The sequence below is a fragment of the Vipera berus genome, assembly GCF_964194415.1.
Source record: "Vipera berus genome assembly, chromosome: 7".
NCBI classification, from domain to species: domain Eukaryota; kingdom Metazoa; phylum Chordata; class Lepidosauria; order Squamata; family Viperidae; genus Vipera; species Vipera berus.
In genome coordinates this window covers 40,976,891-41,004,575 of record NC_138209.1, presented here as the reverse complement: position 1 = coordinate 41,004,575, position 27,685 = coordinate 40,976,891, and the positions used below count along the sequence as shown (strand labels likewise).

Sequence of the window (27,685 nt, the reverse complement as noted above, 5' to 3'; positions counted from 1 at the left end):
TTACACTGAGAAAGTCTGTATTGCCTTCAACTTGCTGCTTTATTTAACCATCCATCCATCCGTCCATCCATCCATCCAATTTTTAAGCCACTCAACAGAAAAATATAATATGCAGGTACAGTAGTTCTCAAGTTACAACAGCAATTGGGACTAACATTTCTATCACTAAGCAATATTTTTTGATATTATATAGAACACAACATCATATGACTGCATAGTTTATTAATGTCAATCCCTGAGATCACTGTTGCTATTGTGAAGTGAAGATCATGATTTGTGCGAAGGGAAGTCTTACCAAAACAAGTTGCAACCTTCCCTGCTGGTTTTCCTATTAACTTTGCTGGAAAGCTGGCAAAGAATATTACAACTTACAATCACATCACCACAGTACACTGCAACCATCATAAGTGTGAACCAACTGCCAAGCACCCAGAACTCCATCACATAACTGTGGGGTTGCTGGGATGGCTGGAACTTTGAGGACCAGTAGTTGTAACTTCAAACTGTTGCTGTATAAGTGGTCATTAACTGAGGACCAGTATACATAAAGTACAGTGCCTCAAGGGAACATTGTAAAGTATAATCTTCCACATCACCCCCAACTTAGAATGGCCAACCAGGCAACCTGCCAGAAGAGCCATGTTTTGGGGGCTTGAAGGTGAGGGAGTGGGACTGACTGAATCTCTGGGAGGGATGCTGTCACAGAGAGCGGGTGTTGAGGGCCTGTTTCTTAAGCCCCGATAGATGATATTGCTTAGTTGATGGGATCTGAAGCAAGCCAATTCTATTTGATTACACAGAACAGGAGACAGAGGATCTCTCAGGCCCTATGCCATGTAAGATTTATAAGTAATAACCAGCAGCTTGAACTGCAACCAGAAGCATACTGGTAACCAGTGCAGCTTACAAATCAGATGTGATACATGGACATAGCAAGGCCTGCCCATCACTGCTCATTTTGCTGCATTCAGGACCAACTGTAGCTTCTAAGTAGCCTTCAAAGGTAATCCCATGTAGACCATGTTGTGATAGTCCTTTCACATGTGACTAAGATATAAGTGACTGTAAGAAGAGCTTTTCAATGCAGGAATGGGAATAACCAGCAGCTAAGTTGGATTTGTGCAGAGATTTTGCTAAATTCCAATGCTGCCTGCTCCTCAAGCGGGATCTCAAAGTCCAGGAAAATCCCCATATTGCACACTTCTTCCAAATGGGGGAATGCTATTGTTGGGCCAAGCCCCCCAAATGACATAATGCAATCCAGCCAAAATAAAGTTCTTTATTTGCTTATAGCTGTTCTGTTCCAGCCTACGACCGGCCCTGTTTGAATGTCGGGGACAACCCCTTTTTATAATCAACATGCTGGAAAAAAACAACTAAATTTATTTACAAAGAGTTCAAACAAAAGTTAAACGAAAAGTTCAAACAAGACTTAAACCAAAAGGTTAAACAAGAGTTAAACAAGAATAACAGACCAGGACTCTAGCAGAAGATCTTCAAACGGTTGCCTTCAGCAACCAGCACCTCCCATACATTCCCCTTTTATCATCAGTCCCAAGGCGTGGCTTCTCATTGCCTTCTCCCAAGTTGCCACATTGCTTTCCTCTGTTCTGTTCTGCTAGATTGCCTCCTGCTCCTAGCATCTCTGAACAGAGCCAGCTGTGGATCATCTTCTTCCAATCCCTCATGCTCACACAGCTGAGTCTGAGGAGGAACAAGATGGGAGGGGCCAGGCTGAGAGTTCTGCAGTGCATCAGAACCTTCCTCTGACACCAAAGGCTCTCCAAACCCCTCCTCCTCCTCTTCAGAATCATCCGACTGAGCTGCTGGAACCACAGGCTGACACTGAATCACAATACCATGTAAACAGAAACTTGCCAGACTACACCAATGCTACCCTAAGCTAATGGATAATCTAGAGGGTGGTTATGCTAAATCTTTCTCTTCTCACAGTCCAGCTCTGGATTGTGCTGTCTCTTGTCTCAACCCCCTCCCAGAAATGTGCTCTCTTCTTCCTGAGAAGAAGGGTCCATCACATCACTTCCTCCTTTGTAGACACATCCCAACATAACTATCCCATTTAAGACCAAAGATGAAAAATCTCAGAACTAAAAGATCCAAGGATCTACCAATACTTGGTCTTGGTAGAGGAAAGCCTGAGCCCATTTTCCCCCATCCAGACCCCAACAGCCTCTCTATTTACCGAGACAAGACTTGATAGCATCACTCTGAAACTTTTAGCACCAGATTCTTAGTTTATATTCTATAGTGGACTTCTGCAGCATGTCAACTTTCAGTCTCTAGACGAATTTAACTATAGGGAATGTGGCAGAAGGCTCACTAATGTTCACAAGCACTTAAGTCTACTTAAGGGAAAAAATAAAATTTGCCATATGAAACTCTATGGAGATGCAATATTTCTGAATTTGATACCACATGTTTTTTGCTTACATGTTAAAATAATATCCAAATAATGTCCAAATAAAACATCTGTAGCTGGAAATATAAAATACCTGGCTCACTGTAGATGGAGTAGCACAGTTCTTTCTGTAACATGCCAACATGCGAGCTGTTTGATTCACCAGGATCTCACGGACAGTCTTCAAGGGCTGGCTGAGAATGGCTTTATAAGCTATCATTATATAAAAAAGTGATAAAAATATGTTATGTTAACCATTATATCTTTTCACAGAAGAAAATTCGTATTTTAGGTATTAAAAAAGTTTCATCTAATCTACTCTTTCGAAACATAGTATAAAACTTTGTGTGTATGTTAGGTTTAAATTATAAATTTTGTGAAAATTATTCACCTTGCATCCATGGTCAACCACAACAAGAAATGGCCTATACCAGGGGTCGGCAACCGGAAAAAGGAAAAGAGCCACTCAGAACCGGTTCCATCACACAAACAAAAAAGTGGGAGCCGCAAAAAGTGCACGCGCGTGCGTCCACTCACGCGCATGCGCAAAAAACATTTTGCGCATGCGCAAAATGGGAGGCACCTGCGCGGCGACGGGTCTCCCCTTTGGAGAGGTGCGTGCCGTCCCGTCTGGAGACCTGCCGTGTTCGTCAAACATTGACGAACGCGGCAGCTGTGCAAACGGGATGGCGGCGGTTTGGAGAGTGCACGCGCACCTCTCCCAAGCCGCCGCCATCCCGTCCGGAGACCTGCCGCGTTCGTCAAACATAGACGAATGCGGCAGCTGTGCAAACGGGATGGCGGCGGTTTGGCGAGTGCGTGCGCACCTCTCCCAAGCCGCCGCCATCCGTCGGCAGGTCTCCGGACAGCGGCGGCTTGGGAGAGGTGCGCGCGCACTCTCCAAACCGCCGCCATCCTGTTTGCACAGCTGCCGTATTCGTCAATGTTTGACGAACGCGGCAGGTCTCCGGACGGGATGGCGGCGGTTTGGCGAGTGCGCGCGCACTCTCCAAACCGCCGCCATCCCATTTGCACAGCTGCCGTGTCCGTCAATGTTTGACAAACGCGGCAGGTCTCCGGACGGGATGGCGGTGGCTTGGAGAGGTGCGCGCGCACTCTCCAAACCGCAGCCATCCCGTTTGCATAGCTGCCGTGTTCGTCAATGTTTGATGAACGCGGCAGGTCTCCGGACGGGACGGCGGCGGCTTGGAGAGGTGCACGCGCACCTCCGCCCTTCGGAAAGGTGCGCGCGCACCTCTCGGAACGGGCGGTGCCACTCTCCATTTGGAGAGGTGCGCGCGCACCACTGCCCATTCGAAGAGGTGCGCACGCACCGGGCGGCTGGGAGCCGCAGGAGACGGCTCAAAGAGCCGCATGCGGCTCCGGAGCCACGGGTTGCCGACCCGTGGCCTATACTCTTGTTCCAATGCTATCATAGTGACCTAACAATTGTGCTCTACTAATATTACAATGATACACAGAAATTCTGAAGTATGAACTTGTGATTTATCCAGGAATTTAAATTAAATATATAAAAAGCATTCAGCAACTATTGCCAGTTTACATCACTGTCTAGTGCCTATTTCTTATATATCTAAGACAAGAATTGATTATTTCTGGTTTTTAATACCATGTGTTTTATCAGATTTTAAATGCCTGCCGTCAGTTTCCAGCCTCCCTCCTCACTCTCAAATCGCATATTATAAACTGACCTGATTTTGCAAAGAAATTTACTAATGCATCAGTCTCACAGCTCTTGTAGATATCAGCTAACTGGGAACTACAGCTGAGTCCAACGTTATGTATGCGCAGTCTTCTTTGACCAGTCATGGATGTGTAAAGGACTGCACACTGCAATGACAAAGTCAAGATGATAGATAACTTAAAATGGTTAAGTTACTTGCATTTTCTACAAAGGTATTTCAATTTGTTTTTAAAACAGTAATTTGGGGCACTCTCAAAAGGTGCAATTTATTTATTTATTATATTTATGATATCAATTTATGCAGCCACTTATCTCACTATTGCAACTCTGAATGGCACACACAGGGTTAAAACCTAAGTTGGCACTGTATTACAAGTAGAAAACTTCAGGTGGAATTTTACTCTCTCTTTTTTAATACAAGTCCAGATCATAATATATTATAATTAGTTGGACACTTGTGCAGCAGGCTGAGGCAAAGAGGCAGTCCCACAACCAGCGAAACCTGGGGGCTGGACAGGAGACAGATTGTATCTGCCCTCAGTGCGGAAGGGACTGCCACTCTCAAATTGGCCTTGTTAGCCACACTAGATGCTGCTTTAGGACCTCTTTCCAGAGCACAATACCATAGTCTCTCGAGACTGAAGGATGCCAATGAATGAATGAATGAGTTGGACCAAGAACCATTTTAAAATAGCATGGCTTAAACTGACTTCCAAGGTACTTCACAGAGGTCCTCCCAACCCCTACAGTTTGACATGCCAAGGTCTTAACTATTTTCTAATTCACATGTACCTTATACTCAAAATTATATAACTAAAGCCCATGAATTGCACTATTTATTCATTGATTTTTTGCAGTGTAGCAGTTTTCCCTGACTTACAAAATTAAATGTCTCTTTTAAAATTATTATAGGTTTTTCATGACTTACACCCAGTTACATTCATTGAGCGTACCTGACTCTTTCCTTTATTCCCAGGAAAGGCACTAATCACTTTGGTATGTTGGAGCTTGAAATAAGGGCATATTTTGCTAAGGAATGGGGCTTTCTTTGCCAAGAATAACTGTTTACCACCCTTACATGAGGATTTCTGATACTTCAAGGTATGTGAATAACTATAATAGTAGCAAAATGTTGAGATAACTTTGGAAATCCCTTATAATCTGCAGGAATGCAGTCATGACAAATAAATCTTCACTACAAATGAAGGTTTACAGGTTACTTATATTTTAAAGTAAGGGTTGTCTCCATCATTTCTAAAATCAAAAAGCCCATAAAACCATAACTATAACATATCAGGACGTAAAAAAGCCCCACTTACAGTTGCTTTCAATTCTGCTGTATTCCCCTGTTATGACAACAGCTGAAGCAGCAAATATTGCAAAGTATTGTGAAGATACTAAGAAATAAGCTAAGACAACATCTGAAGCAGGAGTTGACTAAAGATGGATAGGAGCTTCTCTATTGTGATAAAGATTCATAGTCTTGGCATAAACAGCTAAACGTCAGCATACATTCTACCAGGAAAACAGAACAGCACTGCATGAACAAAACAGCTAGTTGTGTCAACTGTGGTCAGCAACACAAAGTGATCCAATGAAAATTCCAGTGCTGCATTTGGCATACGTCAATTACAGTAAATGTAATTTACTGCTTATATGTTAGGGAAGTCATATGGCACCACAGGTTGCGCAATACTTCCTGTATATGCCAATTATGCATAGCGATGTACAGTAAAGGTCATCCAGAAACAGACCAAAGAAGCATGTGACCTAGGAACTTCTTACTTGGATTAAAGCCCCACCATCTTCACTCAATTTATCATCATGCTTGAACTCCACAGTCACAGCTTTGTCACAATCTATTGCTGCCAATTCAACATCTGTGGTATTGTTCATGTAAATAGCTCCCAGGAACTCTGTTGCTCTAAAACCTAAGTGATGATTAGAAAAGAGTAAGTTGTACAGTTAATAAAAGCTACCAGCATTCTTTTTGCAATAGGCAAGATAGCTGATAGCTTCAAAGGACATATTCCCCTGCTTACCCACCCAGTGCCATTCTTAGTACCAATCTGCATCCTCTTTAACGTGAGAAGCTGATTTGTTATAGAATAAATGCTACAGTCACCTTACTCATAAGAAACATTAACCTGAAAACAGCAAAAAGTCCCATTATTCCTAACAGAAACAGCAATTTACTTTCAAAAAGAAAAGTTGTTTGAAATTAAGACTGATGATCATGACATTTTTTTCCAAATGATCCACTATAATTATACCAACAATGATGGATTTATTCTATGCTATGTAATTGAATGTTTCAGGAAGAAACCTGGGTGGTTTCTCATCTAAAAACCAAGATAAATCCAGAATGCATTTGGAAAGATTTGACAGATTTTACATCGAGGTTTACTAATTTCCAATGCTTCACATTTTATTCCAGGAAATAAAACACATATTAAATCTATCTCTTAAAGTATGTAAAACAAACAAATAAAACTTCTGTAGTAATCATTACCTGTGCTAGTTCGAACTCTCATAATAGCATCAAAACCCACTTTTTTTTCTATATCCTTCCTCAGGTCATTCAGAAATTGATGGCTATCAGACTGTATCTAAACAAAAACAAGAGATTGGGAAAAACTTGACTAAATAATGTCTACCACTGGATGGCAGCAGCGCAACATAACTTGTTTCTGGATATAAACTGTTAGTAATTAATAGCACTAAATCACTCCTAAATAAAGAATTTAATTAGTGGATGCTTGCAGGCCTTTTACATTCTCACAAGGTCATGCAGATTAAGAGAAAAATCAAACTGCTTGTTATACATAAAAAAATACAATTATTAGTAAAGAAAACCCACTCTTAAAATAGATTGATGAAAACAGATATTTAGAAAATAGGTTATCTTTATCATTTAAAAAACAAGTCAACATTAGAGTAAGCAGGTATTTTATGTTAGAAGTTATTACATATTATATTCCCAGTTTAACAAAATAATCGTTAAGATTTTCATAATATTACAAGATTATCTTGTGCATTATAATCATAAACCTAGGGAACGTATAGGAATGCAAAAAGAACAGGGTGGTTTATAATTATTTAACGTCAGGAAAAGAACAGAAATGCCACTAAACATAAATGGTTCCTTTAGGAGTCTAGCACTAATAATCAGAGAGGGATATAATCCATATATTTCTTTATCCTATTTGGAATGGAAAAGAAAATCAGATTAAAATTTTAGTTCCAATCGCTAGACAAAGTTTTTACTCACTTACTACTTAAAGAAATATGTATTACATTCTTCTTTATTTGTTCCTATAAGTGCTTGAAATTTCTCATATTTTTCCACACATCATTGTGAAATAGTTTGGGCAGGGACTATATTCTGTCAAATTTTCAACCCTGATCCTCTGACTGCAGATGAACCTGGACCTTTATCTCCTTGGTCTTTGTTCAACAGCTTAATCACTGTATCACATTTTCAGAGGTCTTATCATAATATCTTCCAATGGCCAAATACCACATTATGTTTATCCTACTGCAGGTGAGTTGCTCTCCTGGTATTGCTAATCTGTATGTCCCATAAGAGTTAGCTAAAATAGTCAGTGTTGAGGACTTCTGGAAGTTAAATAATTCTTCAGCATCTTCATATAGAGGAAATTCACAAGAAATTGTTAGGCATTTGTGTGTGTGTGTGTGTGTGTGTGTGTGTGTGTGTGTAGGGGGGAATCCCTTCATAGAAAGAACATTTTATCTTACAAGACTTACATTCTATTGGCCCTAAACCCTTGCCTTTTCAAATTAACATCCTGGTGCCAGAATTATTACAGTTTTGTTAGATAACCCAGGTGCTATAATATACTTTGAATATAACCATACTTGAATCTGTCTTTAAATCTACATGTAGTTAATGAATTTAGCTCTGTTAATTGGATGGACGTTATCCCCTGCAGTTAAAAAAAATGCAGTGCAAAGTGTATGGGCTGAGATTGGGAGTGGGATATGAAGGCTATTATCCACCGAGAAGCTTTCCAGAATAATATTTTAAGAAGAATCTTGGGATGTCCCCAGCATATTTCTGTGCCTATTGAAGGTAGAAGTAGCATAAGCTGCAATTTTGAACAGAGAATTCATAGTGCATTTATCAAAATTAGAACCTGATTTCCTATGTATAGATCACTGCTTTTGGGACTGCCACATAAGCTTGCTGTTGGCAAATTGTCATCAGGTGACACAATAGTGCTTATGACTCTTTTATCTACTATGTACATACTATGTACATACATTTATCTACATAATACATTCACTCGTACATACATATATACATACAGTTAAAATGAATTGAAATCTTGAAAATCTGGCAAAATCTAATGAGATTCCAAGAAAGAATAATTTTTTGGCCATTTAATTTTTTTATTTTATTTTTAGAACTGTTACATAAACCATCTGTCAAGGCTGACTCCTAAGGCACCTCTCCTCACAATGTGACAACAGAAACGAAGGGAGGGGGGAGGAGAGTGCTTGGAATGCTTTGGGAGCTGGGAGGGAGGTGAGGAATTTATGTGAGCCGTTTGCAGCCTGAGATGATCATGATACTTCAAGGTTCTGCGATGGGAACCTTCCGAAAGTGCAGACTGTTTTCCCAAAATGAAAAGAACGTGTTGGATTAGTAGACAATGTAAAATGGGTGGCCGAAATGGGTAAAAGGGGAAATTAACTATGCTGTTTTTCATATGAAAACCTCAAAGCTAGCTTCACTTCTTCTAGGCCTGTATGGATCTATCAGTAAAGTTATATTCTTGGTAAAATAATATCCCATGAGTTTCTTTTGCTGCATATGCCAACGGGATGGTTGACACCATCTACAATATTGTCCAAGTGAATTACTGACCTCAGGTTGCAAACTACTGAGACAAAAGAAGAAGCTTTTGTCAGTTACCTGAAAATTGTTGTACTTGTACAATGTTCCTCCAGTATGAAAAGTCACAAAGCCCATGGAAGCGATATCTGCATACTGGTTCGGGAAAAGAAACAGATTTACACAGCAGCCGTTGGCAACACAGTCTTTGGTCAAAGCCTCATAAATATTTGTCTGGGCCTGGAACAGCGTCTGGAGAACATAAAAGAATATAAAAGAATGAAGCATTCTAAGTAACCAGCAAACAAAAGAACAAGATGTTGCAATGAATAAGGAGGGAAACAAAAACATGTATGCAATTGAAATATAGTTTTAAGAACTAAACAATTTTAGCAAGCATAGGCATTAGCCAAAAAAGCAGCTGCAGGTTTTCTTGTACTAATCAAATATATAAATATATTAAGAAGAATTTATACAGTTTGCACACAAATATTTCATTGACTGGAATAGGTAGTCTTCCCTTACCAGTAGTAATTTGAACCAGGAACTTTGTTGCTAAGCAATGAGATCATAAAGTACAATGTTATGTGACTGCGATGATTTACGATTGCAATTTGGGCAGTCCCAGTTGCTGTCATAAAGCGAATCCCATACAGTCACAGTATCCTGCAATCACACAATTGCCATTTGCAACCTCCTGCCAGCTTTCTTATTAACTTTGCTTGTCAGAAGCTGGCAGTGAAGGTCACAAATGGCAGTTACATGACTGTGAGATGCTGTACTATTGTAATTGTGAGCTGGTTACCAAGAACCTGAATTGCGATCTGATGACTGCAAGGATGCTGTGACGGGTGCAGCAAAGAGGACCAGTCTCCTAAGTCTCCCTCATTCAGTGCCATTGTAACTTTCTTTGCTGAAATGAGTGGATGTTAAGTGAAAACTACCTGTATATATGACAGACACAAGTTAACCAATTGAAACAAACATTTTGTGACACTCAAATGCAACTGAAACTCTTCTGTGAGCAGAAGCTGCTGCTGGCTAAGCCCAGGGGAAGCTGAAAGCTCTCCTAAAGTCCCCCCTCCCCAGTAAAATCCTTATTGCCTTCTTGATGAAGAACTTTTCTCCCAGAGAATTTTTAGTATCAGTAAACAATTAGCCCTTGCCCAAATCCAGTTTACTACAAAAGAGGCCAATAATGTTTAACTGAGATAGTTCACTTAGGCAAATGATCCAACCCTTTATGTCACTCATTTTACAGTAGGGGTTTTCCACCCAATATTTACTTTCTTCTGCCTCCCAAGCAAAGGAAATTTTTAAAAAGAGAATCTTAGCTATCCAAACAGACATGGAGATATTGGTAAAAAAAATAGATCTTTAAACTGGTTGGTTGGGGGGGGGGGAACACTTTCCAAGCAAATAATGCCAGTCAATGAGTTAGAGGCAATTCCCAAGAAGGGCCTATTCTGGTGCAAGAGTTGAATTGTTGGAATCCATGGCCTAATATGGGAGTTTCCCTCATTTACCATATCATGAGAGGATCTGTATATGTTTTCATGTTTTATTTGATCGTCAATTGTATGCTACTTTTGGACTTAGATATTTAAAATTCCTACTTCAATGAATAGCGCACTAGAACCTGAATCAGAAATTCTTCTATCTCCTCTTAGACTCTTAACATATATGTTGTTAGCAGAACTGAAAAGCTGATAGACAAAGCAGTGAAGGTTATGGTTATATTGAAGGTTATGGTATAATGTAAAGGCAATGTATTTACTTGAACATTAATTCTATGTATTTAGCCAGATATGTTATTGTATTTTCTTTTAGCTATTTTATCCAAAAATAGACTTTATATTTTAGATATAGTTATAAGACTAATCAATTATGTCTCTGTCTCTCTGTATCTATCTAGCCTGGTTCATAAAATGTTGACCAATGATTGAATTAATATGGCATGCTGAACCACAAGTTACTCATCTGCATTTTAGCCTACTCTAATATTCCCACAAGGGACGCGGTGGCTCAGTGGGTTAGGACGCTGAACTTGTCGATCGGAAGGTCGGCAGTTTGGCGGGTCGAATCCCGAGTGCCGCGTAGCAGAGTGAGCGCCTGTTACTCATCCCAGTTTCTGCCCACCTAGCAGTTCGAAAGCACGTAAAAATGCAAGTAGAAAAATAGGGACCACTACGGTGGGAAGGTAACAGCATTCCGTGCGCCTTTGGCGTCTAGTCATGCCGGCCACATGACCACGGAAGACGTCCTCGGACAAGCGCTGGCTCTTCGGCTTTGAAACGGAGATGAGCACCGGCCCCTAGAGTCGGAAACGACTAGCACGCATGTGCGGGGGAACCTTTACCTTTACCTTACTAATATTCCCACCTAAATGAAAAAAGCCCACCACCACCATAGGAATTTCTCCAAAATTTTCTTCTTTTCTTTTGAAATAATTTCTACAACTAATTTTATTTGACCAAACTAATGAGAACTAGTAGAAAAACAACGAAACGTAATGTATATATACTTGACAGCAATACACCCTAAAACAGAGTTAAAAATATTAACAATGCTGGAGGCTCATATCACAGTTGTTAAGCTTTATATTCATTACTACAGTCTAACTACTGCTATGCATCTTTTATCCAGAGCTATTTTTAGTTTGTCATCATTGTTAACTGGATGAATTGCATACCTTGAGAGCTTCCCTTGGAGTTTGTGACAGTGCTATTGGACAGAATTCAATAGTGAAAGCATCTTGATTGCAACTGCTATACTGAGAATTAAACTGATTATATTATGCTTAAATTCAATTTGTATGATTTTGGTTGGAAAATAAAGACCACAGGTGAACTTGGCAAAAATGAAATGCAGCAAACATCTTTACTCTTTTATGCAGCAAGATGTAGAATAATTCCCTTCTTAATGAATACCTTCTCTTTTTCTGTATTGACCAATTTCCTGTCGTCTCTGTTCTTCAGCTTCCCTGGTGCCTCTGCAGTTGGCAATGAAGAGTGGAAGATAAACAGTTTTCCAGCGCACTCTGCTGCCTGTAACAAAAATAGAAAAAAAAGCAAAAAAAAAGACCTTTATTCTCCTGCAGATATAAACTTCTGAGATAGAGCCTTATACAGTTCTGTGACTCCAGTAAAAACTCTCAGCAACTTTATAAACTAAACAGTCCATTTGTTTGGAGTTTAAACTTCATTTGATACCCTAAAGCTTCACCTCTACTACCACAAGAAAAGAAAAGAAAAAAAGAAAAGAAAAGAAAAGAAAAGAAAAGAAAAGAAAAGAAAAGAAAAGGAACCCTTGTATTCACAAAAAATGAACATAGTAGTATCTGGGTCATGGATGCAATTAAAACTTTCTCTTTCTGTGCATCTGTGTGTAGATACATGTGTCTGTGTTTTAATTTGCAAACGGCACCAAGCTGGGAGGAACAGCCAACACTCCAGAAGATAGGCTTAAGATAGGAGGAGAATCTGGACAGACTTGAACACTGAGTGCTATCTAACAAAATGAAATTCAATGGTGAAAAAAGTAAGGTTCTACATTTAGGCAAGAAAAACCAAAAGTACAGGCATAGTATGGGTGGGACCTTGCTCAATAGTAGTAACTGTGAGAGGGATCTTGGAGTCCTAGTGGACAATCACTTAAATATAAGCCAGCAGTGTGTTGCAGCTGCCAAAAAAGCCAACACAGTGCTAGGCTGCATTAACAGAGAGATAGAATCAAGATCACGTGAAGTATTAATACCACTTTACAATGCCTTGTTAAGGCCACACTTGGAATACCGCATCCAGTTTTGGTCACCACGATGTAAAAAAGATGTCGAGACTCTAGAAAGAGTACAGAGAAGAGCAACAAAGATGATTAGGGGACTGGAGGCTAAAACATATAAGGAACGGTTGCTGGAATTGAATATGTCTAGTTTAATGAAGAGAAGGACGAGGGGGGACATGATAGCAGTGTTTCAATATCTCAGGGGCTGCCACAAAGAGGCGAGACTCAAGCTATTCTCCAAAGGGCCTGAAGGCAGGACAAGAAGCAATGGATGGAAACTAATCAAGGAGAGAAGCAACCTGGAACTAAGGAGAAACTTCCTGAGAGTTAAAACAATTAACCATTGGAACAACCTGCCTCCAGAAGCGGTGAATGCTTCAACACTGGAAGTTTTTAAGAGACTGGACAGCCGTTTGTCTGAAATGGTATAGGGTTTCCTGCCTGAGCAGGGGGTTGGACTAGATGATCTCCAAGGTCCCTTCCATCATCATCATCATCATCATCATCATCATCATCATCATCATCATTGTTATGATGATGATGATGATGATGATGATGATGGCACACCAGGAAGGTCAAGACTGTCCCAATGCTAAGTTTAAGGCAGTTAAACTTGAGTACCTTAGAATGCACTGATGATATTACCTAGTTTGGGTAATGAAATGTCTGCAAGAAAACAACCAAGCTCAGAGAGCACCAAGGACCCCTCATTTCAATCCCAAATTACAAATATTTTCCTTTATTGATTCAGTATAAAACACAGTATTTACATGAGCCTGGAAAAACAGTATGGGTTTATCTAAAAACTATTAGAGTGGATGTACAAGTTTAAACATTTTTATAATGAAATTTGCTGAAGTACATCACTATAATAACAAAGTTTATTCAACTGCACTAAAGCTATACCTTATGAGTGGCTTTACAGGCCAGGTCAGGGAAGAGAACTCACAAGAGCGAGTGGGGCTCTAGTGTACAGAAGTGTAACAAACAGAATCTTGAAAGCCTTCCCAGTTCTTCCTCTGTCCTCTCATATACTACTCAGAATTACAGACTTTAAACCAGTTTCTATACTTCCTACTTTCCCAGGGCTAAGATTTCTTGTGCAGTCTCTTTTATCCGTTAATAGCTCTTGAGTTCCTTCACCAATGTTAACGGTGACTCTCTCTACAGATTACCACACTTGGATTAAATAAAGAAGCAAAATAAATTCACATTTATTTTACTTCAGAGATACCTTCCTAAAATACCCGAAATATATACAGTAGACATATCCATCACTGATGATTGGGGTTTACTTGGCTCTTTCATGTTATCCAGAGCAATGAAGAAGCCTATTCTTAAAGAAATCTGTATTTTTATATAAGTGTCCACTGAATCTTATCAAGGACTGAGATGCTGATTGTTTAATATGAAAAATCCAAAAAATTATGTCATTTTTTTGCCTTAATCATAATTACATTCTACTGAGTGTGACTGCCATCTTTCAAAGTACATTATTCATTTTTTTGCCTTAATCATAATTACATTCTATTGAGTGTGACTGCCATTTTTCAAAGTACATTATTCATTAGCTGGCCTTCATAAGCAAATTGCATACTAGATAATTATTGGGAATCAAGTGAAGTTAGCACTAACAATACTAAGTTTTCATAATTGTTTTACCATATTTTAGATGAATTAGCACCCAAAACATTCACACTGAAATAGTGAACCATGCACTTTATTGACAGTTTAAATTGTATTTTTTCTTTCCACCACCATACTTTTTCAAACACACTTTATTATTATTCAAATATCAATTTCCTCTTCCTGGGAAGATGGTGAAATACAAAAATGCTGTGATCATTTGATTTATGTAGCAAAGCATGTGTAACTGAATTTGTTCACAGTTGGCATTGTGAGCAAAAAAACAAAGGAAAATAAATCGAGAGACTAGAAGTCTGCTGAACCACTGATATCACTTTCATGGTAAATACACACACACACACACACACACACCATTCCAGATGGATCCCCTTTGAAGTTATGATGTATTCAGGGTATGGAATTTGGTTTTAATGTTCTTGTATATAAGCTTCCAGTACTCTTGTTCATTTCTTTTAGTCACAACTGATTACATTTAATATTTATCTGTTTTTAATACAAAATAAACAATATGTCCAGATATGCAAACAGAAATAAATACATACATTCTAATTAAGAGGGAACTAGAATTTTTATTTGCATAATTAGATTCCAATCTGGACAACAAATAAACCACATACTTATTTTTAGACATAGGGGATGCTACTTATCACATCACTGCTCCATCTACCTGAACAATGTCTTGATCAGTTCTTCAGAAATCCTTTCCAGCTTTGAGACTGCAAAGACTAATCTGGAGCCTTTATAGGGAAAGCATACTTATGAAAATAATATGCTGAATATATTTCTATTCTGAAAATAAGCTACACTTATTCAGAAAAAATAGCCATAAAAAGAAGTGAGATAATTTAATTTTAGAATGTAGATGATATGGAAACTGTTTGGAAGTGTAAAATAAAAAATTATAGTGGTAACAGCATTCCGTGCACCTTTGGCGTCTAGTCATGCCGGCCACATGACCACGGAGACGTCCTCGGACAAGCGCTGGCTCTTCGGCTTTGAAACAGAGATGAGCACCGGCCCCTAGAGTCGGAAACAACTAGCACGCATGTGCGGGGGAACCTTTACCTTTTACCTAGAGTGGTGCAAAAAATTACTCCAATGGGTAGTAGGAAATCTAGTGCTTGGTAGAACAATTAGGTGACAGAGTCTGTAGATGAGAAAATATAAGGGGACTACTGCTGCAAATGAGCATGGGAAAAACATATAATGTGTATTCAAAGAGTGACAGTGGAACATATTTCAGTGAAAGACAGCAAGAAATGGATCACATTAAAAGGGGCAAAGGAAGTTTAGCACTGTTGTGAAAGGAATAAAAATGTTTTCAAAATGGGTGAAGAGAGCTAAACAAGAGACCTCCTGCATATAAATGGCGTTAAAAATAAAAGTGATGAGATAATGTGGAATGTAACTGAAGAGAATGATAGATGGAATATTTTATAGATTTTGTGTGGGAATTATAAGAAGATAAGTAATGCCCCGTTGGACTGGACCTAAAATCCCATTAAGTCCAGCAGTCTGTTTTTACAGTGGCCAATCAACTGCACAAGGAAACCCAGTAGTCTCCCAGCAGATGGCCTTCAGAGGTGGTCAAGGTGTCATCAAGACTAATGCTAATGATCCCATGAGTTCTATGAATTGGTCCACCCCGTTTTTTGAAGCCAGCTAAGTTTGTAGATAGCATCATGTTTCACAGTAACAAATTCCAAGGTTTAATTACACACTGGGTAAAAAAGATTTCCTTATGTCACTCCTGATTTTTTCAGGATTTCATTGGCTGATCTCTGATTCTAGTATTTTGAGAAAGGAAAATAGCTTCTCCTTGTCACTTTATCCATATCCTGCGTAATTTTTGTACACTCAGTCAAGTTCCCTCTTATTTGCTTCTTTCTTAGACTAAAAAGTTCCAAATTTTACAAGCTTTCCTCTTAGGGAAATTACTCCAACCCTTTTCATCATCTTCTTCAGCTCCATTATACTTTTTGAGGTGTCACAACCAGAAATACACACAATAGTATAAAAGGTATGCACTGGAATGCTGAGAATGCTAATGTATATGCGTAAGTGAAACTATTATGATTTTCTAGAGTAGTTTGTCCAGCTATGTGGCAACGCCTAGCCAGCTTTGACTAATTTTGAAAAGCTAACGAGGATCAATCCTGGTTGGTACCTCAATGGAAGACCACCCAAAAATATCAGGATTGTAGGCTAGACTGAATAGTTGAAAGAAACCTGAATAATTATCGTGACTGGAATTCCTGTATTGTCATCAAGAAATACTACAGGGATGCACTACAGCACAGGTATCAAACTCACAGCGTCACATGACGTGTCGTGACGTGTCGTGACTTTTTTCCCCATTGCCGGCAATGGGGTGGGTGTGGTTTTGGCGTGATGCATCCAGCCCATGGGCTGGCAGTTTGACACCCCTGCACTACAGGGATGAAACTGTGCTCAACTGAGATTTTACCCCTTTTCAAATAATTGTTAAACATTTACTTATGTTTACTTTTTTACTTCTATTACGAAAAATAGCATGCATGAAGCTGCTTCCAGGTATAGTAAAAAAAAATTCTACTGACAGAAAACTGCAGGAGCTATTATGATGATCAATATTTTTCAAGGAGAGCTTTTCATAACTTAGTGAGGTCTAACCTTGAGTGCTTCCATGCCTGCTTGAATCACAGGAGCAAACACTGTCTCACTCTCATTTGTATCTCCAAACATCTCAGGAATCTGGTCCAGCAAGCTAGAGAAAGGAAAAAAAATTCATTGTTCAAAAGATTGGACTAGACAAAAGAAACAGTCCTTCCCCAGTCTTATGCTCTCAAACTACAACTTCCATAATAAAAATCTAGCTTGTCTATTATGGGATTTATCTTCAATTAATGATAAATTTTAACATCCATTTTTCCATTATCAGTCTTTTCAAAACTAGTGCATTTTTTACAAATATAATCCCTACTTAGATATTAATATGAGGAAAATGTATAAAATATATGCTTACTTATTTATAACAGATTGTGATTCTTGGAAGTTGACAAGGAAGCCATCCAACAAAGGTACAAACACTTCACTGACGTCAGTGACTACCATCATTTGAGGTTGTGCAAGAGTACTTTTTACATTGAAGAAGTGAAGGATTTTATTATAAGTGACAAATCCAACCCGAATTGCTGAAACATCTTGCTCCTCTCTTGAAAAGAAATAGTTTTGGAAAACACAGTTGCAGGAAGTTCTTCACACTGTTATTTCATCTTACCCAAACATTTAGATTTTAACTGAACATATTAGATAAAAGACTACATCCACACATATGCATAGGATCTTTCAGTGAATTCATTTCTAGACAGATATATGAGGTAGAATCTGGGTCTGAGTTAGAAAGAATAAATCAGCTATGGGGAACACTGACTTACTTTAAAGCAAGCATTGGGTTACAGATACCCAATGTTTTTATTTCTAAAGGTAATTATATAAATCATGTATACCTCAGAAGTATTTTTAATTATTTTGTTTTAATTAAAACTACCTTTAAAAAAACAAGTTAGATTAGATAAGTAGCCTGGTGGACACCAAAGAGATGAACATTGGTACTTCTAGGAACTATTCTGGATCACTGTTATAATAGTCCCAAGGCACTTCTTTCTTCAACCCACTTATCCTACTATCTTCTAAATAATGTTCTGACTGACAAAGCAGTAGTAAAATTTCCTTAATTCAGACTCGAACCCCTCATGGCTTTATGGGGAGGGACATGCAGCTTTCTTGCTTATAATATGGAAGTTATTTGCTTTTAGATCTGGACTTTCCTGTTGGCTTCCCACCCAAGCTGTATTCAGCTGCAAGGCTACTTTGCTTTTTGGATTTGGCAAAGGCGAGCTTGAGCCTGTTAAGTTGGCTTAACAAAGAGAGAGAAAGAGGGAGGGAGGGAGATGGAAACCAAACAAATTATAAACATGTAGCAATTTTGGGTTTTTTATTATATCAAATATCTTGAAACTGAGGGCAGGGGATTGAAGATGACAACATGATGTGCATCATTACAAAAATGAATGCAGAAGGAAAGCAAACAGATAATTCATTGATCAAGACCTTTACTCCTTAGTTGTTTCTAAATTTAAAATATTATTAATTTTGCTGAATATTTATTACACTTTTTTCTTACTTTGGAAGTCTGTTCAGTACAGTTTTTAGTTCTTCACAAATGAGCTTAACAAGACCACTTTTTATGTTATTGTATGACACATCAATCATAAAAATATAGGCTGGTGGCTGAGAAGGCTTGTTGTTCTATGAAGAAGGGGAGAAAAAGCAACAGTAATAGGACAAATGAGATTATTTTTCCAACATTCTCAAACCATGAAATACTTCAAATGCTATATTACTACTATTACTATTATTATACTACTACTACTATTACTATTACATATAGTATTTATAGCTAATTTAAGGCTCACTCTCTTCTGATATTAAGATTCATTTCAGTGAAGGTATTGCAAAATTATAAGAGCCAAGTTCTATATGTTGGACTAATTTTCCACCAATAATCTACCTTTTATTTATTATTCACACTCTTCTTTGGCATGAAATTTATAATTACGCAGCTAGTGCATGAAAATATGATCTAACCACATAACATTTCAAACTGCACTATGGCATCATTAAAAGTCAGGCATATCCTTTGACTGCCAGGTGACTAATGCAGAAGAAAAAGATATTTTCATCAAGATGATGGTGCAAGGTGAAAAAATATAAACTCTATGATGTGTAACATGGGGATATAGAATACATGATTACTTAAAAGGGATATAATTTTCACTGCATTCCTTTTGCACTTCCCTAATATCACCTTGTTTAAATTACAAGGCACAAGGGACTAAAGGGTAAGGAAATACATTTATGATAAAATCTCCTATTCCTCCTCCTACATGTGGCATGTTCTCATATATTTATTCACTTTTGTATGTTCTATATGTGCATGTATAAATGTTCCCTACATTCTGGAGTTGTGAAATGTTCTCATCTTCTACAATTTTACTTCATTCTGAGAGCAGGATGATGAAGTACCTTATGAACTTAAAGTACTAATAATATTAATCAAAAGTTTAAGCAGGCAAAAATGTGCTTGTCAAGTCTTCTCTGAAGAAAACACTCAGCATTAAGACAATTTATGAGAAACTCTTGAGGATATCAGCTATCCACTGCAAGCAATCATAGGTCATCTTTGCTCCACAAACATAAAAATGATAAACAACATTCCCTTTGCTCCAATCCAACAGAGATTATTCTGGGAAGTCAAATATAAAGTTAGAAAAGACTCCCTTATTTCCTCTTTTAAATAATGATCCTGAACTCTTAGCAGGAGTAGAATGCTTTATGAAAACTACTTCCTGTGCCCTAAGTAATTCATAAAGCTTGTCTTTACATTCATAGGTTAATTGCTGAAAATAAACAACAAGGCAATAAGAATGCAACTCCAAGTAATTGCAACATAAGCCATTATGTTAACAATAATGATGTTTCTTCTCCTTTCAGTTGTAGAGAAAATGATGTCAGCACATCACTCAGAGAAATAAGGGAACTGCAGAAATTTACAAGGTCTGAATTTTTAAAAGCTTTTCTAACCAATTCCCAAACACTATTATAAAGCACCTATCTGTATATTAAATTCTACCTATTTATCATCATGATTAATAGTTCTATATTTTTGTCATCAATAAACACCTCAGATATTGAGGTGCAGTATTCAAATAACTTCCTTCAAATTATAAATGCTCTACACTAGTGAGAGCTTTTAACATGAAATATCAGTTATAAAAGAAGTATGGACAATTGGTCATTCAGCTCAACTATGAACACTTTTACAAACTGGACAAAAAAACAATCCTACAAAGCTTTATCCATGAGGATTATCTAGAAATTCATGCAAATTCAACACAGAGACTGTAAAATGATAGGTTGAGGAGAATTTAAAGGTCATCTGATCCACTCCTTGCTCAGGGGAGGATTCATTACTGCATCTCTAACAGAAAACTATCCAGAATTTATTTGAAGACTTCTAGCAAATGATAACATTCCACTTCATATGGCAGCCTGTTCCACTGACTGATAATTCTATATTGTCTCTTATTCTATATCTATTGTCTCTTATTCTATATCTCTTCCTAATGGGCTGGGTTGGTTTTAGTCTAAGGCTAAGGCTGAGTAGACACTGTCACAGGATTATAAAACTTCAGGGGGAGGCAATGCCACCCCTCTTTGAAATCATTCTAAAAATTCAAATCTTCACATCAGTGTGAGGTGGCACTATCAAACAATATAGCTATTGCCATATACTTTCGAACTGGCATTTCAATGGCTTTTTTCTAGATTCTTCACTATCTTAGTAGCCCTACTCTATACTTTCTCCAACTAGACACAGTCTTATCTGAACTGAGGTGCCCAGAACTGAATGCTGAGCAGAGCGGAACAATCATTTACATTGATCTTGATCATATGGCCCTTTTTACAGCACCCAACATAGCATTTGACTCTTAGCAGCCACATCACACAGTTTGCTCATATTAACTTTTTGACTCATGTGGTCAAAATGAAGAACCAGACCCTTTACAGATGTGCTTTGAAACATCAGAGATTCTAAGACAAATCAATGGGGGAACTGAGCTTACCAGGTTATCAGGTTACAGGTATAGTGGCTATATTCAATAAAAAAATGGATAAACCTGGTTAGTTTTAAGCCCAATTAGGTTTATTTTATGAGACTTCGGGTGCTCTGTAAAGTGAGTCAATTTATAATAATGTTCTGTGCAAATACAAAAAAACCCTAAAAGAACCAATTTGGCAATCATATTAAGCATGTAACATGAGCAGATTAATTATACAGCTGTAAAAAACTAAAAAATATGGACTTTTTCCTCAAAAGAAATTTCTTAGGGGAAAAATAGGAAAATTGTATTATATTAACATAATTTACCTTATTTATTTTTATTTGGATTGTATTTTATATTGCTCTGGGTGTAGATTTTAATTTAAAGAAAGAAGTAAGGCTGCACTCTTTCTACAGATATTATCTGTAAATCTCCCTGATTTAGCACATGTCACATTTTTTTCCATGCTGAATCAGACTTACCTTGCAATAATCTAAAGTAGCAACATATTCATACGATCCAAGTGATAGCTCTGGTCTTTCATAGTGGTCTATTCTTCTACCAATGTGATCCAGATGTTGAAAATAAAATGGAGGAACTAAAAAAAGAGGGGGGATTACTTTCTCTTTTAGTTCAACAGAAATAACCACATAAAATCTTGAAATATTCTTCTGAAAGTGATAATACCTGACAAGCAATAGATTTTACATGAAAGGAGCAGTGTTGCAAGGGATGGAATTCTTTGTATTGGTTTTGCTTTACAACAGTTGTTGGCGATGATGAAACCTCTTCTAATAGAAGTTCACATTTCCAACCAAATATATCCCCCTTAAAGAAATTTCTTTTACTTGTCTCATCCATATTCTTTCTGTCAACCTAATCACACAACTTATAGTTTTAGGATTTGAGAGTTTCAGTCTGTCAATATGCTCTCTGTCCACTGAGGTACACATTACACAAGCAAACCCATATCTTTGATGTTACTTCATTTTATATTGTTTTTCCTCTGACTACTTACATGAAGTTTCTTGCTGACCATGTCAGCATAATTGCATTCCCTTTAGAATAAGGGCAAAAGGAGGGAAGAAGAAAAGAACTGGGGAGAGCTAGAATTGTCAATAAAGGTATTGGAAAAGGACTGATCCTGCACCTCAAAAGAACCCAAGAGATTTTTGTTCACTGTGGGAAAAGCAAAAAGGGGCTGCCTCTACATTTTTGCTTATCTGGTGCAATTAGAGTTTAAAGATTTGAAAAGAAAAAGGGCATTCCTTAGATCTGTCCTTGAGGAAAAGCAGCTTCCTGGCAGTAGACAGCAACTGAAAAAAAAAATCAGCACACCCGCCAAGATGCAAAAAATATAGTGGAACAATTCGTCTTACACTGTATTATTTCATATGTGTAAATAACACAGATAAATAATGGCTGTGAAAATGCAGTGGCTCTCAGATCTCACTGTTCACTTAGAACAGAGGTGTCAAACTCAATTTCATTGAGGGCCGCATCAGCATTGCAGTTGCCTTCAGGGGGCCGGGTGGGTATGACCTGGGTGGGTGTGGCCTACTGGGTGGGTGTGGCTAGAGTGTGTATGGCCTACTGGGTGGGCATGGTCAGCTCTACATCGTTCGCATCAAGGGTGCCTATGGGGGCCTGGGCAGGAGTGGGACAGATCTGAGGGTCTCTGGCAGAAGGAGGGTCTCTGGGCCAGGGCCAAGGCAGTGAGGGCTGTTCCCTCACTGTTTCCAGGATGGCTTCGTGGGCTGCATGAAACTACTTCGCGGGCCGGATCTGCCCCCCCCCGGGCCTTGTGTTTGACATGTCTGACTTAGAACCATCTGACCTCCTTCAACATTCATAAAATACACATTAGTGCACACTCTGTCTTTCTGTTATGAACCCAGCAAATACTTTGCACAAAGTTTCAGATTTAAGTCAGAATCATACTTTGGAGTACAAATGTATCACTTGTATCTCTCTCGTTAGCTGTTAAGTGGGAGGAACTAAACTCACTATTATTTTACTATGGCCACCATTTTCTCCACAAGATCGGAGAAAATGAAAAGGCTTGTTCTCCTGCTTATGATGAAAATCTGAGTGCAAAAAACAGCATAACAAAAAGAATATTGCAGGCATGCAAACAACTCTGGTTGTAAATGGCAACATCAGTCTAAATGTTTGATAGCTCACTGTTATATACATTTGTGAGAACTTTCTGCTGAATAAACAGTCCCAGCAGCCAACTGCCTCCCCTTTCTTTCCAGAGATTAAGCTTTGAGGCAAATAAGAGTTGGCATAAGTCTTTTAAGGTTCATGTTTCACAGCTGAAAAGATTACTGTATTAGGGAAAGCTCTGTGGCACTTTGATCCAGCTGAGGAAATCCAACTAAATGCAAGCATCTTGAAAAAGGCATTCTGGCAAAGCCTTGGGACTTAGCCAAAAGCTCAGGAACTTGTATTTATGAGTCACATGCAGTTGTACTTGGACAAATATGGCATGGCATCTACTGTTCAAAGCAACTCCAGTCATAGTAAAATTAATTGATGTTTTAACCATAGTAGTCCTCTGATATAAAGTGAGGCAAAGTCCTTAATATTTATTTTTCTAAATGGTTCAAAAATGTATTTAAATCTATATAGAAAATAGTTTGATTTAATTATAATAATACCTTTCCTTCTCTGCTTACCTATTTAATGAAATGTACACAGAGTATAAAATTCACAACTATTATTTTACAGAAGTGATCTTATAGAAAAATTCAAGTACTTTTCTAAAAAAAAGTAACTGTTCTTGCTGTTCTTTGTTGAGCATACCCAGTACGAGTATCTATATATCTTAGGGAAAGCCTTTGAATCTTTTCTATGCATGTCAAAATGGAACATTCTGCTTGTATATAGAAGCAGCTATAAACATTTCTAGCTTATCTTTAAAGGTTGTTCTAATCTCATAGAAAACAACAGACAAGCTGTTTTGTGTTTTGTCTTTTTCAATATGAAATATTTCCACATAATTCCTAGAGCAAAGACTGAGTGAGTCTATTGCACATTTTCAACTGCCAGATTAATACAAGACCTTGAGAAGTCTACCTTTAATCAGGCAATGCTGGAATCTTTTCAATGGACAAATTCAAAATTTCAGTTAATATGAAGTGAAATGTTCAAGCAAAATACCAATTCAGCCTGGCAGGATACAGATTCTTACTTCAGGATTGCAATTTTATACCTACATGTCTTGTGGTAATCCACAAGTATACATACACTTTTGGAAAATTTGGCATAAGATTTGACTGTAATGTGTATTTTCTTATTGGAATAGAAATAAAAAGACGCTGAGAAGGGAATAGGGCAGAAACTGACAAAGGTTCAGCAGAGTTTTCCAATGGCCCTTTCTTGAGTAGAAGATTAACATGCACATCTAATCTTCATTTCCTTTGGTCTTTTTTAATTGATCTTTCCTTCATTCTCTGGAACCACAGAGTTGGAAAGGGCCAATTATGTCATCATATCCAACCCTGTACTCAGTTCATGAATCCAAATTAAGAATCCCTGAAATAAATTATCCAGCCTACATTTGAAGAAATAATAAATGCAAAAGTAGTTCTTTGGTCAGGGATGCTCCATTTTAAAGACAATTGCAAAAATCAGAAACAGTCATAATTTGCAAGCCATAGCTTTATTCAAAAGACAACTGAACTTGCTCTTCAGCATTACCTCTGGAAACAGAACTGAGATACACAAATTCATCGACGCTAGATGAGATTTCCATACAATTGACACATTTTTTAAGAAACACTATTTCCATTTGGAATAGAGTGAAAGAAAAGTGTTCTATTTTAAAATTTCTTTGGGGAATGAGTTTTCTATAATTTCAAAAATGACAACCAGAAAACCAATGCTACTTACCATCATTCACACAGCTACAAAATCCACACTGATATTTTCTTCCTCCCTCAGTGAACTGCATAAAAGGGCACATGTAAGCTTTGCATCGATTGCATCGAATTGGTCCATTTTCCCCATGGTTTACCAGATAAAGTGGTGTCTGCAGAGATTTTTTTAAAAAAAATGGTAATGCAAATTGAATAGGTCAGTATCCTGGCTATAGATAGTTACACCTGAAGGGTCACTGGTTTCATATTAATATGAGAGAGCTTTTAAACTACCAGTTTTCTTAATGAATTTGAATCCCGCATGCTTTCTTCCGCATAGTACTTTTAATGTTTTGTAATTTACAGTACTGCTCTTGTTGATTAATTGAATCAATATGTAATATAACTGCATGCATCAATACTTCACAATGTAAAAGTAGCTTTAAAATAGCTTTAAAAACACTTACATTATCCTTAACTAACACAAATCATATATCACTCAAGCTTTTCTTATGGGAGAGTTCAGTACAAATCTTTCCCACTAAAATGAATGGGATTTGAAAGCACTTAATTTTGGGCTGAATCTATCTACTGTAAACATAAATTAGAGCAACTAATTGTATATAATTGCGTAGTATAAAAGTGACAACATTTATTCGGAAATAAGTACCATAGTAACGACAAGGTTTTTACTAAGAAGGTGCAATGTACTTTTGAATATATAAATAGCAATATCCACAGCACTTAAGACTTATATACCACTTCATAGTGCTTTACTGCACTTTCTGAACAGTTTACAAATGTCAGCATATTGCCTCCACAAATATGGGTCCTCATTTTACCATTTTTCCATCCTCAGAAGAATGGAAGGCTGAGTTGACCTTGAGCTGGACAGGATTGACTCCTGGAAGTGGGCAGAGTTAGCCTACAATTAGCATTCTAACCACTGTGTCACAACAGCTCCTAAATATTTTGTCAGTATAATTTTTAATACATTACATGCACAAGGAACAGTAAAATCATATTTCAATAGATTAATTTGTGAAAGAGAATGTTCATTATTCAGAAATATCTTAACAGAAATCCTAATTAATAGGGATGAAGTGGTTGAGGGAGTGGAAGTTGGAGGAACTTTGTGGGAGAGTGACTATGTCATACTAGAATTCACCATAATGCAGGCATAAATGACTGAACAAAGTTAGATCAGTGTCTTAGATTTTAACAAACTAAGAAGAAAAAATAGTTCAGGATCCATGACAACCTCTGAAAAATGAAATACTGAAGACCTAAACAAATACAATACCACAGAGAAAGATAAACAAAAGATACCAGAGCTCTCTGACAAAAATGAATAATGTATAAAAATGAAAACAGGAATATATAATTAAAGCAGAATATAAGCAAATAGCCCGAAATTGCTGGGATGGAATCAGAAAGGCTAAGGCTCAGAATCAACTAAGACTTGCAACAAATGCCAGAAAAGGTCCTTACAATATGTAAGAAACAAGAAAAAAGACACAGTGATGATAGATCTACTAATGTGAGAAATTTAGGAAATTTCTCCTTAGTTCTAGGTTGCTTCTCTCTTTGCTTCTTGTCCTGCCTTCGAGTGCTTTGGAAAATAGCTTGACTCCCTCTTCTTTGTGACAACTCCTGAGATATTGGAACACTGCTATCATGTCCCCCCTCGTCCTTCTCTTCATTAAACTAGACATACCCAATTCCAGCAACTGTTCCTTATATGTTTTAGCCTCCAGTCCCCTAATCATTTCATTCATTTCATTTCATTTATTGGATTTCTATACCGCCCTTCTCCCTAGGGACTCAGGGCAGTTCACAGGGCATATATAAATAACTGTACAAAAATTAAAAGAGAATTAAACCATGCCCAATTAAAATACAGCAATAGTAAAATAATAAAACCAATTAAAAAACCCATATTCCCCTTCAGGCCAGACCAGCTAACTCAAACAAGTGGGTCTTCAACCCGCGACGGAAGGATCGGAGGTCCGATGCCATCCGGAGCTCAACCGGCAGTTGGTTCCATAGTGCCGGGGCACCCACAGAGAAGGCCCTCCCCCTGGGGGCCACCAGTCGACATTCCCTGACCGGAGGCACCCTGAGGAGGCCCTCTCTGTGGGCACGCACAGGGCGGAGGGGAGTTGACGCCGGCAGCAGGTGGTCCTCGAGGTATCCCGGACCCATGCCATGTAAGGACTTAAAGATCATAACCAAGACCTTGAACCTCACCCAAAAGACAACTGGTAACCAATGCAGCTCGCGGAGCAAAGGTGTAACATGGGAGTACCGGGAAACTCCCAAGACAACTCTCGCAGCCGCATTCTGTACCAGTTGGAGCCTCCGAGTGGTCTTCAAGGGAAGCCCCATGTAGAGAGCATTACAATAGTCTAGGCGAGAGGTCACGAGCGCATGAGTGACCGTACACAGGGCATCCCGGTCCAGATAGGGCCGCAACTGGCGCACCAGGCGAACCTGGGCGAAAGCCCCCCTAGTCACGGCTACTATATGGTCTTCCAGGGTAAGTCGTGAATCTAGGAGGACTCCCAAGTTGCGAGCCCTATCCACGGGGGGTAAGAACTCACCCCCCATAGAAAGCGATGGAACATTTTGAATGTCCCGGGATGCCGGAATGTACAGCCACTCAGTCTTGTCAGGGTTGAGTTGAACTCTGTTCCTCCCCATCCAGACCCGAACCGCCTCCAGGCAGCGGGACATCACAGCGAGGGCATCACTGGGGTGGTT

General features: G+C 38.3%; 1 protein-coding gene across 1 annotated transcript in view; it reads right to left on the bottom strand.

Moving 5' to 3' along the window:
* Positions 1-27,685, bottom strand: part of SEC24D (SEC24 homolog D, COPII coat complex component) — a 73,009-nt gene that overhangs the window by 6,570 nt on the left and 38,754 nt on the right. Inside the window, exons 9-19 of the mRNA XM_081332776.1 lie at positions 24,957-25,095; positions 21,542-21,657; positions 18,578-18,702; positions 17,417-17,605; positions 17,065-17,158; positions 11,913-12,029; positions 9,064-9,234; positions 6,637-6,733; positions 5,910-6,055; positions 4,132-4,270; positions 2,514-2,632 (exon numbers count right to left, since the gene is read on the bottom strand). Of these exons, the coding sequence (XP_081188902.1) occupies positions 2,514-2,632; positions 4,132-4,270; positions 5,910-6,055; positions 6,637-6,733; positions 9,064-9,234; positions 11,913-12,029; positions 17,065-17,158; positions 17,417-17,605; positions 18,578-18,702; positions 21,542-21,657; positions 24,957-25,095 (1,452 nt within the window). The remainder of the gene's footprint in view (positions 1-2,513; positions 2,633-4,131; positions 4,271-5,909; positions 6,056-6,636; positions 6,734-9,063; positions 9,235-11,912; positions 12,030-17,064; positions 17,159-17,416; positions 17,606-18,577; positions 18,703-21,541; positions 21,658-24,956; positions 25,096-27,685) is intronic.